This window comes from Salvia hispanica, chromosome 2 (genome assembly GCF_029641045.1).
Source record: "Salvia hispanica isolate PSC_SH4W2 chromosome 2, Shi_PSC_v1, whole genome shotgun sequence".
Lineage (NCBI taxonomy): Eukaryota > Viridiplantae > Streptophyta > Magnoliopsida > Lamiales > Lamiaceae > Salvia > Salvia hispanica.
Window position 1 is genome coordinate 41,086,293 of NC_142693.1, and position 13,005 is coordinate 41,099,297.

The following is a 13,005-nucleotide window of genomic DNA, read 5'->3' on the forward strand; positions in this document are numbered from 1 at the left end:
ATGGATCAATCTTAATTGAACGATGCAATCGGTGCTTAGGCCATCTCTAACCATTTATGCCAAACTCAAACCCATTTTTGAGTATATGTCACACCAAAAAGTAGTTTTACTATAACCATTTACACCATTTTTGAGTATTTCTCTAACAAAATTTTGGAGTAAACGCCATATTTGGTGTTATTCCATTGAAAAGTCCAAAAATGAGTTTAAGTTTGGTGTATAATTGGAGAATTATCTACACCAAAAATAAGTTTTGATATACGGTTGAAGATGGTCTTAGTATTAAATTGAACGAATGTAAAAAAAAAAGAGATTAAATTTTTGTTTCTTTTATAATTTGAAATAGTAAGAGGTTATTGACAAAATCTGGTAGCATAGCCACTCAAACTTGAGTTCAATGGAGGCCGATTCCTCTCCCTCCTCAAATCCAATCCCCATTTTCTCTACTCTCAACTCCCAATTCGAAGATTCAACCAAGAAAAATGTCCCCAATTCTTCAGCTAAGAAACCCTTGAATTTGTGGCCGGGAATGTACCACTCTCCGATGACAATCGCGCTCTGGGAGACTAAATCTAGCATTTTCGAGAGGCTTCTCGACCCCCCTCTTGACGCGCCTCCCCAGACGGAGCTGCTCACCAGAACCCCATCGCAGAGTAGAATGTCCATTTTGTACAACTTCTCTACCGATTACATTTTGAGGGAGCAGTATAGGGATGCTTGGAATGAGGTCAGAATTGGGAAATTGCTTGAAGACCTTGATGCTCTTGCTGGCACCATTTCTGTCAAGGTACACTTTTTCCCAAGATTCCATTTTTAATGTTTTTATGCTGTTTTTTTTTTTGGTACTTTGATCTATGTTTTTGTGTCTTGTGATTGAAACATTAGAGCAATTTGATGAGTTTGTTGTGCTTAGCTTATAATGATGTTAGGATATTGTTTATTTGGTTTAGCTCTTCACCATTACTAAAGAAGATATGTTGGAGGACTGGTAGGTTGTGATTGTGAGGATTTCAACCTGTGATTTTGTGGTGCATTAGTTCCCTCTGTTGTGTTTGTGAGTGAATAACTGGTGTCTGTCATTATCTCCTCCGTCTTCTCGCATTATTATGATTTTATCAGTGCCGCCAGAAGTTTGCAGGATTCGAGTAGTCTTAGTGTTGGTGTGTATGATTATCTTCCATGTGCTCGTACTATCTTATGACTTTATCAGTAGCTACGTTATAGCGCCAACAGATAGCTTGCAGGATTTGATGTTTTTGTGTGTATGCGTGTGATTCTTTCTTCCCCCCGTTCTTGCACAATTTTGGTTTTATCAGCAGCTACATTGCAATGCAAGCAAAAAGCTTGCAGGGTTTGAAAGTGTATGTATGTGTGCGTGTTTTTGTGTGTATGAATAGCTTCTGTGTGTTCTTGTACGATTTTGGTTCTCTCAGTATCTTTGCAATGCCAACTTGCTAGAACCTGTGCTGTTTCTTGTTGTAATATTCCTTTTTCGTCTTTGTTGATTATTAGCACTGTTCAGATGATGATAGCACAACTCGACCACTATACCTTGTGACTGCTTCTGTTGACAAAATCGTGCTAAAGAAGCCAATCAGTGTCAATGCTGATCTCAGAATAGACGGTGCTGTTACTTGGGTTGGTTATTCGTCTATCAAGATTCAGCTCGATGTTACTCAGACCACTCCTGGTAATATCTCAAGCCTACAGATTCCACCGCTTCTCGTAGTCTGACCAATTCTTTTGTGCTCTGCAGAGACGGCCGATCCTTCTGACCCAACCGCTCTAACTGCCAACTTCGTCTTTGTGGCTCGTGACTACAAGACAGGGAGAGCTGCTCAGGTGAACCGCCTCGTCCCAGAAACCGAACGGGAGAAGCTGCTCCATAAAGAAGCAGAAGCAAAAAGTAAAGTGAGGAAGAGGAAACTTAGAGACGGGGAGAGTGAGATGGAGAACGGGGAGATGAACAAATTTGAAGCTTTACTAGCTGAGGGAAGAATATTCTGTGACATGCCGGCCTTGGCGGATAGAGACAGCATCCTTCTCAAATACACTTGCCTTGAGAACTCATTGATCTGTCAACCTCAGCAGAGAAACATTCACGGCCGTGTATTTGGAGGGTTTCTTATGCACAGAGCGTTTGAATTGGCTTTCTCTACAGCGTATGCCTTCGCAGGCATAATGCCATCTTTCACAGAAGCTGATCACGTCGATTTTTTGAAACCAGTGAGTGTCTCGAGATGAACTCTGTCTAAATTTTATTTAGAATTCAAAGTCTTCTGTTTCCTGCCACACCTTACCAGATGTCCACAACGTGATATCCGTAGCAAGATAAATTTACTAACCCTTAACCTCCCAGAAATGGCTGCAATGTTCTTTAAAAGTTAGCTCTTACTTTTCTTGTTTCTTTGCTTGCTTTGTGCTACCTTCGTTTTGTTTTCTTGAAAAGTTAATTGCTTTGTTGGTAATGCAGGTGGACGTTGGAGATTTCCTTCGTTTCAAATCATGTGTTTTGTACACGGAAGCTGAGAATTCGGACCGACCTCTAATCCACGTTGAAGTCGTTGCACATGTCACGAGACCCGAACTGAGATCTAGTGAGGTATGTTTCAGCTGAAAACTATATTTGCAGGAATTTATAACATGTTAATTCATGTAGTAATTTGCAGTTGCATGTAAATACACAAACTTTACCCAAAATCGAAAGGTATCTTCGAGATATGTCCAACTGTACCTATGGATTCCAAATCGGACTCCGGACAACCGAATTAGTGGGCAGCAAAATTTAGGCTCATGCCAATTTCCAAAAAATTAAAAGTTCATGTATTTTGACCAAAAAATCAAAGATGGTTAAAAACCAAAATTTGGTTATAGTTTGTGACTAACAGGCACTAACCCTTTATGATCTTGGAAATTAATACTTATCAATTTGTCGGAGTCATGTATGTGTTAAATTGAATCCATTGAAGGAGAAATGGTGCTAAATAGAATGTGTGATTTTGTGGAGAACAGCTTAGAGGTGCTGATTTGGTTTGCAGGTGTCGAATACGCTGTACTTCACCTTCACCGTTCGGCCTGAGGCAAAGGCAAGAAATGCCAGGCAGACGATCAGGAAGGTTGTGCCTGCTACGGAGGAGGAAGCGTGTAGAATCATTGCTCGAAAAAGTGCTGTTTCTTTGTAGGTCTGCAGAAACTATTTGATCATCGCTTGTAAAGAGAAGGGGATTTAGTTGGAAGAGAAAATGTAGGCTTTGTAGATCCTTCTGATTGTATTATCTCTTGCTTTTTGTCGAAATTGTAGAAATTATTCAGTAATGACAAACTTATTTACTTAGCTGCTCGTGACTTGTATGTTATCGTGGAAAAATAAATATTTTTTTCATCTCTTTAATCTATATCTGTTATAGCTACATAATATCACATTATCTATGAATTTAACACATCAAACATGCCCACGGATAACCATCACCAGACTCGCCTACACATTGAGGGGAAGGTTCTCATCATCCAACGAGGCGTGCTGCCGCCTCTGAAACGTCCCTGTCGCCTGCTGCAGCATCGGGTTAACTGGGACCGGGAACCTGTGGGCGGAGCTGATGATGGTTCGCTCGTTGATCATCCCAACTTCCTTGCACACGCGGTCCAACACCGTGAGGAAGTCCCGGACCACCATGAAGATCCGGAACGGGTGAGGCTCCTCCATCGCCGAGTTTCCATGGAAGTACTCAGTTATCTCCTTCACCAAAGAAAGTGCTAAGCTCTCCTGTGCTTGAATCCTGCAAATCTCCTCTTCTGCATTCTTGCAGAAGCCATTCATGGATTCTGCAAATCTATTGCTGCTTTCATCCAATTCAAGAATCTCCTTGACATTTCTCATCCCTTTTGCAAGCTTGGCGACGTAGGTGCTGAGCACTTCCGCGTCCATCACAGCGGCTTTCTTCACGCTGGAGAGCTCCGAACCCAGAGCTGACACAACTTGGAGGCCGAGCTTCCTGCACTTGGCGTCACTGCTTGCCGACAATTCCTCCACCACCACCTCACCAGAGAGACGGGCGCCCTCGCTCCTTATGATCTCCTGCACGACAAAATGCAGAAGTGTGGTCTTCCCGTCTGCCCCCTTGACATCCACGAGCTTGAGGAGTGTGTCGAGCTTGAAAGCATGAGCATCACCGCGGTTTGTCCCCACGTTCATCCGGTTCCCCGTCTTCAGCACTGCTTCCAGAAGCTTCAGGAACATCCGACTCGTCCTCAGCTCCTCACAGGCGGCCTGAATCATCAATTTTATACATTATACGAACTTGAAATAGGAAATCAAAAGCTCGTGTTAATGTGATTTAAATGAAATAATATATATACCTCCAAAGTCGCAAATGACTTTATCAGGTAGTCAACCTCGGATTCGAAGTTGGAAGCATAGAGCAACGCTTCTACTCTTCTGAAAGCGTGAGGTATGTCGACAACTGCCTTCAAGAACCTCTCCGCAGGCCCAAGCTTAATCGGGGACTCATCTTTGTATTCTCTCAGCTTACGCTCCTCCTCCTTGCTCGGAGCCATCTTCAACAGACTCTCAAGAAGTTCAGCCCCGAGAATCTCTGCATTGCCTGTGTTTCAAGCCCAAACAGGCGATTCTTGAATGTATATGTACCACAAAATTCTTATCAAAGTTAAAGCGAATCGAAATGTTATAGAGTACCTTCCAAAAGGCCTTCGCAAACTTCTTCCACAGTGACATGGAGTGCCTTCAACAAGATGGCAATGTTTTGCGATTTCTTCGGGTCAAGAACCTTGTCGCTACTGTCATGGCCCGGAGGGGGGAGAACTTGCCACCTGCTTGCTTCGTTTGGATTTGGATTTGGATTTGGATTTGGCTTCGGAGTGTTGACAACAAACAACGTCTCGATCATCTCCTCGTTCAATCTGCAAATGAATTAAATGAGAACACCGCAGTCAACATATAAAAGTACTCCTAGCAGGAAATTGTTGAGAGAAATTGTACTTGAATGAGCTGCATTTAAGATGATCCCACACCATCTCCCTATCAGAACTAGCTCTCACTTTATCCCAATGCAATGCCTTCAATTTTGGCTTGGGATTCAACTCGTCTTCGTCGTTATCGGAGGGAAGCTGCATTGGAGATATCGACGTGCAAGATTCAAAGCCGATTGGTTTTAGTGGATTGATCAAGGCGGGTGGATGAAGAGGATTCTTGGCTGCTACCGGGGTTGGGGTTGTTGGGCTTAGCCATGCTTTGCTCTGAGGCAGGGGCGGAGGAGGAGGTGGAGGTGGAGGGATGGCTAAAGCTGGCGGCACTGGGGGCGGAGCAGATGGAAGGACATCAGGGATGTATTGTGGTGAAGACTCCATATTCCGATCAAAATCCTTCAATGTGGTTGGAAGTGTTTCTTCACTTTCTCTCTGGTGTATCTCCTGCGATAATGGCGGCAGATCATGAAGCTCGGGGCTGCTGATCCTTGCCGGAGACGCCACCAGAGATTCAACATCTTGATTGGAAGCATTTGAGATTCTAGGCGACGTGTCATCATTTTCCCCTGAATGATTTTCTGGTGGTGAATGCGATAGAGATTCCGGCAACATTACATCTTCCATATCCGGTGAAGATGTCCGGATTTCGCCGGAAATGCGGTTTTTAGGGCTGCTGAATCCCATCGGATCAGAGACATTTGAATTCCTCGGCGATGATTCAGCACTACTCAAATATCTCGCCGGAGATGGTGGTATGAAGGCCAATGGCGACGCAGATTCTGGCAATACCAAAGCTTCTATATCCGGTGATGCCGGAAGTGCATCGGAGTTGTGCATTGCAGGACTGGTGATTCCAACTAGAGGTTCCGCGTTGTGATTGCTAATATTTGAAATCCTAGGCGATGATTCCTCACTGCTCAAATATGAATCCTCAGCCAACGGCGATGTAGATTCCGGCAACACTAAAGCTGCCATCTCTGTTGGAATTGAAGTTGAGTTGTGCTGTTCGGAACTGCTGATTCCCACCGGAGATTCTATTTGGTCGGAAGCATCCGAATTCCTCGGAGATGATTCCTCGCTTCTCATCAAGCAATTTTCTGGTGCGAGTGAAATTGAGGGCAAAGGAAGTGCAGATTCGGATATCATTTCAGCTACGTTTCTCACCGGAGAGTCCTCATTCCAATACCAAACGTTGAAAATCGGCGTAACTTCAGATGCAGATTCCGTCGCGGACGATTCCTCAAACTGATCTGAAACATTTGAGTTTCTCGGCGATGATTCCGCACTCGATGTCGGGCGTCTTTCTAGCGATAATGAATTCACCGGCAACGGCGATGGCGATGCAGAATCTGGAACCGTTAAATTACGTATTTCTGGTGGAGTTGGAAAAGTATGCTCGAGAAGACTGCTATCTCTCACTGGAGATTCCAAGTTTCGATCCGAAACATTCGAATCCCTAGGCGATGAACTCAGTGGAAACTGTGTCGCATTTTCTAGAGAGCTGTTACTTCTCGCTGGAGATTCCACATTTCGATCCCAAGCATTAGAATTCCTCGGCGACTGTTCCGGTGAGGATGATGTAGCCGGCGACGGAGATGACTGAGGGTCCAAATCTCTTGTTTCCGCCGGTGCTGGATTAGAGCTATTGATTCTAGCTGGAGACTCCGGTTTCTGATCTAAAACACTCGAAACACTCGGAGAAGATGAGATCGGCGATGCAGATTCCTGAATCACCGAACCCCGCGCCTCCGGCGGCGACGGCATTTGCGGAGGCAAGTGTGCAACAGTTTGAATCTCGATTAAATCCGGCGATTTAGGGATCGAATTGGTCGGAATCTGAGTATTCGCCGGAGAAAGGGAGAACGACGCAGACGGCGCCGGAGAGCCCGATCCATGGATAGAAGAAGAGTATGTAGAGGAAGAATTCGAAGTGGAGCCATTGAAATTCTCCTCTTCCACGGCGGCGAAAGTTCTCCTAGAAGCTGATCCGTTGCCGATCGAGCCATTAATGGAGCCTTTAGGAGAGTAAAACTCCTCGCTCTCATCATCCTTACTCGAAATAACTTCAGCATTGTTGACCGGCCGCATGCTCAGCGGCGGCAGCGGACGGAGCTCCGGCGAGTCCAATTTCCGCGAATCAGCAGCATTACTGTAATTAGCTGTAGTTGCAGTAGCAGCGGCGGGGGCAGGAGCAGGGGCGTGTGAATTGACTAAAGTGCCGAGGTAGAGGAACTCAGCGCTGGATTGCGAAGGCCGGTGAAGCTTTGGAATATGGCGGCGATTGGGAGCCTGAGCCTGATTGAACGAAACCACGCTGCTGGTATCGGAATTCGGAGGTTTGGATTGATCGAAGTGAGGCGATCGAGGAGAGGCGGTGCGGTGGCGGAGGTGGAGGAAGACGGCGAGGGAGACGACGGCGATGGCGGCGACGACGGAGGCGACGGCGGCGATGATGAGCTTGGAGGAGGTGGAGTTAGGTTTGGAGGGGGCGGAGACGGTGAGGGAGGAGATGTTGGCGGGGAATGAGGCGAAGGAGGCCGGGGAAGGGGGCGGAGGGGGGGTGGGGTAGGATTGGAAAAAGGGGGCAGAGGCGGTGAAGGGGTATTTTGGGGGAGAGGGGGCCGGGGGCGGAGATGGGGGGGAGTCTTCGGGAAGGAGGGGTTGGTGGAGAATGCGGCGGGGCTGGGGAGCGAGGGTTGAGGATAAGGGGCGGAGGGTGAAGGATAAGAGTAGGAGGAAGAGGGTGGAGGCGGCGGCGGTGGGCATTTTGTGGTGTGTTTTTTTTAGCTTTGGGTGTGTGAGTGAGTGTGTGAAATTTTCACATTTCTGCACACTAGTACTGAGTGTGTGTGAAAAGGGGAAGAAGCTGAAGCAGTGGTAGTGGAGTGACAGTTTATAGGCTAATAGTAATAGACTATAGTAGTCATTATTAGGATAATGATGCCCGGAATTGACTATTGTTGTTTGCTTTTATTAAATTTGAGTATATATATTAGATCCCAGCGTCATGATTCTGTATTCATTGTCATATTATTGTGTTCGTATTTGCTTTATGTATATACATGATGATAAAATACAGATGAAAAGAAGCATGGAAAATTTTGAATTTTCGGATGTTTATCAAATTTTGAATATGAATGAAATAAGTGATGTGGATTGATGGATATGTGAGAAATATCTGAAACAATATTGTGTGCAACATGTTGTAGACTTGTAGTAGTGTGTGGTTCATAACTGCACATAGCAGAAATTAATAAATATGATCAAACTGCTGATGAGAAAAATCGAGTTAGGCACTATGCTATTTCGGAAATTGAATCACGCTTATATGGAGTATAATTCAATTTCATGTTTTGTACTTTCAGTTTATATTTATTTTTTGGATTTTTTTTTATTTAATTAGTAATTACTCCCTCCGTCCCCTATTAGGAGTCATTCTTTGACCGGGCACGAGTTTTAAGAAATGTAAAGAAAAGTTGGTTGAAAAAGTTAGTGGAATGTGGGACCCACTTTTTTTATATTGGTTTTATAATAAAATGTGAGTGAATTGAGTTAGTGGAATGTGAGACCTATTTATTATTTATGGTAAAAATGAAGCGTGACTCTTAATTGGAGACGGACCGAAATAGAAAATTGTGACTCTTAATGGGGGACGGAGGGAGTATTTAACAGTGAATCTAGGATGTTTAACGGTACATAAAAATAGTAAAATCTGCATGAGACTGTGATGATGGCGGTGGTTAAATGAAGATAAAGTTGAATGATAACTTCAACTTTACATGTACTACTATGTTTTTTCATCATTCCTAAATCTTGACGTTAAATTTATTAAATAGTAATTTCCATCCAAAATAGATTAACAAAAAGTTATTCTTTTTCTTTTAAAGAAAAAACATACTACTATACTACATTCATTTCATTAATATAACGCTACGACAATTTAGTAGGTCATTGACTATTAATTACACTCACTTATTCAAAATAGTTCTAAAAAAGCCAAGCTAAACTTAATGTTACTATTAACTTGGAAATTGGAATTGGTATAGCATGATCCAAACCTATAAAAAAATGGATTAAAATATATTTATGTGGGCAGCTTTGGAATGTCACTAAAAATAGTAGCAGTAAGTTGAGTTGTTTATAAGTGAGCACTTACTTAGCACCGACACTCTTTACTGATCAACAAAATGACACGCACGTTATACTGCTACATATAAATATTCATCGACATGTATGTAATATTCCTTCAAAGAATTGCATCTAGTACAAATTTTGTATTACTATAAACGAGCATCTTTTGAGTGCATTGTTTCCATACAAAGTAATTAAACCAGTTTCATAACACAAATATATACTCCAAATCATCACACAACAAGACAAATATTACCCCACCACATTTGAAAGAAAAACAAGCAACCCACTTCCATGACTGAATTATGATTCTTTTCTTTTCACCTTTGATTTATTTTAATTTTAATCCATCTGCTTTTCGAAATATATTTAATTGTCTTTTTCATGTGGTCTGAATGTCAAAGTGAATAAATCAAAAATATTTAATTATTCCGCATATGATGGTGAAATTACAGAGTATTGATTGTTCTAATTATTATTTTAATACTCTTATATAAAGTTACGATTAGCATTAGTCATAGTATAGTGATTTGTGCTAAACAGTTTGTCGGCCACAATGGGCCGTTGATATGGCTGCCAAGATGAAGACGAAATAGATTTACATTTATTAGTCTAGTGCTGCTTAATAAATTAAGACTATTATAGATCTTAAACATATTTTAATTTTAGTTTAAAACATTAAGTTTAATAGTTTCAGATGCTTAACATTATAAATTTGTTTATTAAAAGTGTGACAATCAAAGCAATTTTAACCTAATAATAAATCACACAGTCTCAATTAAACATGTAAATATTAAAATCTAAGTAGTATTTTGGTAGAACGAAATACTATATGAACATTTTATGATAATGATTCAAAACATTTTGTTTATTAGCTTAAGGTCTTAACATTATGTATTGCTTATTTTTATTCATTATATTATCCAATCTTTAATTGGCTATTACAAGAATTAATACCGGCAATGCAGTCCATAGCGATATGTTTTAGATATAATTAATTATATTACTCATCCGTAGATTAGGAAGATTTTTAAAAAATTAAAGGGCCGCATAGAATAGTCAACAAATTAGGCAGAAAAGAAATATATCTTGATAGGTTTAGATCAATAAAATAAGTAAAGCCGCCCTTGTTTAATGCAGTTTAAATCCAAGCTGTTATAGTGGAGTTTTGTTCTTGATTAATAGAAATGGGTTGATGAACTTGGAAAAGAACATCTGCAACGCTCCTTTGCACAATAAAGTTTGTAGTCTATAAAATCATTTAAACCACTTTTTATCTATATTTCTATCTCTATCTTACTTTATTAATTTTAAATTAAATTTTGTCATCCATAGTTGAAATTTTTTTTATGCATGAAGATAGTATAATCTATCTCTAAATGACGTATTAATTTGAGAATGAAAATTTATTTCTAAATTTCTAAAATAGCAAAACCAAAATAAAAAATTAAATTATTTACAATAATAAAAAGAGTGAACTACATATTTAGCACTTACAAACTGCACATCTGCATGCTTATACTTTCAAAGTAATATTTTCATTTTCAGTTTGTATACTATATTTAATGCATATTTCAAGATTCTATTAACTTTTTTCTCTTTTTTTTTTGACTAAATCAATATCAAATGAGTAGATGGAAAATTTGTACATTCAATCTGATAAATCTCAAAATACAAAGATCGGACCATTAATGAAATTTAAGCCAAAAATTAGACCGTAAACTAAAACCTTTCCTCCCATAAATCATGATCAGACATAAAAAAAAAAAGTGGGGTCTAATTTCTTTATGGGATAGCCTTCATAGTTAGCTAACAACCACTCAATTGATGAAATCATAAATTTTGCTACTTTTTTTTTTAAATCATATTTTCGATATTTTCTTGTTTTGTCAACTTTTGTTTTAAGAGGTTCCTTGACATTTATTGCAGCGTATTATTAGATTTTATGAGCTTAATTCATCAATAAATCTCATTAAAATTTCTTTTTCGAGAACATGAATCCAGATCTTCATCTTGTACCCTCATATATAGTAGTTGGTTGTTATTTTTAATTGGCTGAACATGAAAATTAATAAAATACACGTGACAATAATGTGATCACGATTAATTAGGATATAAGATGACATCATTTTGGAACATGTGGACTCATTTGGATTAGAGCTTTTGGTTTTTACGTAGTATAACAACTAGATAGAATTTTATTAAATAATTGGCAAAACACATCTATAGGTCCTTCTATTTTGATTATTTATTTTAATAGATTCGTGTACAATTTTTTTATCTTAATTGGTCCTTGTACTTCGAGATTTTATATCAATAAATCATTTTTAGCAGATTATATTCAATCCGTTAACTTAACCGTTAAATATATTCCACTTCATCAATTATTATTAAAATAAACTCCACATCATATCTTATGTATTCCACTTCATCAATAATTTTAAAATAAACTCCACATCATATCTTATTTAATGTAATTCGCATTTGATAATTAAACATACTACACCCTACCCTAGGTGAACCTCCTTTAAATAAATTCCTAATTAGCCGTCATAAGTATTTCTCCTATGAAAGTTCTTCTTCCTAATATTCAATACGCTTTGAAATTGCAGCGCAGAGATTTCCAGATATGTCATCTCATTTAGAAGTAGGAATGGCTGTTTTGAAGCAAGAACAGTATCCCAAATCTCATTTAGAAATTTCATCGAAAACATTGAGTGCATTATAATTGGTTGCATTTTGATTGCAATCAGCAATCAATTCTTCACATCCTCCTGTTCGAACCGGAGTTTGAAACCAAACCTATCATCAGGAGGAGGATAGATGGGGCGATTCGGGTGAGATCCAATGTAGATCCAACTTTCGATTCACTCGTGGGATCCCGGCGGTCCGGGGGGGACCACCACGGCTCCTCTCTTCTCGAGAATCCATACATCCCTTATCAGTGTATGGACAACTATCTCTCGAGCACAGGTTTAGGTTCGGCCTCAATGGGAAAAGAAAATGGAGCACCTAACAACGCATCTTCACAGACTTTGTTTGGGCGAGGCTTGACAGAGTTTTCACTAATCCGGCTTGGGCTGATGTTTTCTCCTCTACTATGGTGAAACACTTACCATGCTCAACATCAGATCATTCTCCTATGCTTATCCAGATTGACGAAGGTGTGTCTTTTATCTTCTTGTCATTTCTCCCCACACCCCCTATTTTCAAAAAAAAAAAAAAAAGAGATGAGAAACCACGAACTGAAATAAATAATTGTTCTGATGGAACCTTTTCTTCTACCGTAGATTGGCCGTAGATAGACGAATAAGCCATTAGTCTTTTCTATTGCCTTACTATTCAAATGACTGTACCAAATACATATACAAATAGTCAAAAAAGATGAATCGAATTTTAGGAATCATTAAATCCATTATTCCCATATAAACCCTATCATAATAAGGAGGGGGGGGGGGATGAAGGCATGGCTCAAATGGGTGGCATGGTATTACACCATTGCCTTGTCGCCTGATGTTGATATCCTCACTTTATCTCAAGTTCCTTTGTGTAGTACATTGCTTGCGGCTTTAGATTGGACACATTATTGATAATTATAATAGAAGTAGAAGCCTTTTACTTTACAGATTAAACGATTTCCTTTTATGGCTCCTCAATTACTAATTTTTTAGAATTTGATAAAGAAATCTATCCCATTCAAAGTGTACACTGAGTTTTTGATATATGCGTCCCAGTACTAATGAAGGAAGGAGGATATTAAACAAACAAGGATCCCACCATTTCACTCTTAGTCTTAGCAAGGATCCGAAGGAGAAAGATTTTCTACTTGTTACAAATAACATCTTGTTGTTGCATCGAAACATATAAATGTTGACTAATCTGGCTAATAAT

General features: G+C 40.0%; 2 protein-coding genes across 2 annotated transcripts; one reads left to right on the forward strand and one right to left on the reverse strand.

Annotated features, from left to right (window-relative positions):
- Window positions 1–356: 356 nt before the first annotated feature.
- Window positions 357–3,334, forward strand: LOC125207087 (acyl-coenzyme A thioesterase 2, chloroplastic-like). Its single transcript, XM_048106335.2, has 5 exons — window positions 357–787; window positions 1,513–1,690; window positions 1,757–2,226; window positions 2,474–2,602; window positions 3,039–3,334. Exons 1-5 carry the CDS (start codon window positions 398–400, stop codon window positions 3,180–3,182), a joined length of 1,311 nt encoding a protein of 436 aa, XP_047962292.2. The 5' UTR covers window positions 357–397; the 3' UTR covers window positions 3,183–3,334.
- A 25-nt stretch (window positions 3,335–3,359) lies between these two features.
- On the reverse strand, window positions 3,360–7,893 carry LOC125206988 (uncharacterized). The gene is made up of 4 exons (XM_048106230.2): window positions 4,997–7,893; window positions 4,694–4,917; window positions 4,357–4,601; window positions 3,360–4,267 (listed from the first exon to the last, which is right to left on the reverse strand). Exons 1-4 carry the CDS (start codon window positions 7,747–7,749, stop codon window positions 3,479–3,481), a joined length of 4,011 nt encoding a protein of 1,336 aa, XP_047962187.2. The 5' UTR covers window positions 7,750–7,893; the 3' UTR covers window positions 3,360–3,478.
- Window positions 7,894–13,005: the final 5,112 nt, after the last annotated feature.

Coding starts and splice junctions, on each gene's coding strand:
- LOC125207087 (XM_048106335.2), top strand. CDS start 398: ATGGAGGCCGATTCCTCTCCCTCCTCAAATCCAATCCCCATTTTCTCT. Junction 788..1,512: donor CTGGCACCATTTCTGTCAAG/GTACACTTTTTC, acceptor GTTGATTATTAG/CACTGTTCAGATGATGATAG. Junction 2,603..3,038: donor CCGAACTGAGATCTAGTGAG/GTATGTTTCAGC, acceptor TTTGGTTTGCAG/GTGTCGAATACGCTGTACTT.
- LOC125206988 (XM_048106230.2), bottom strand. CDS start 7,749: ATGCCCACCGCCGCCGCCTCCACCCTCTTCCTCCTACTCTTATCCTTC. Junction 4,602..4,693: donor TTGCGAAGGCCTTTTGGAAG/GTACTCTATAAC, acceptor CTTGAAACACAG/GCAATGCAGAGATTCTCGGG. Junction 4,268..4,356: donor AGTCATTTGCGACTTTGGAG/GTATATATATTA, acceptor TTGATGATTCAG/GCCGCCTGTGAGGAGCTGAG.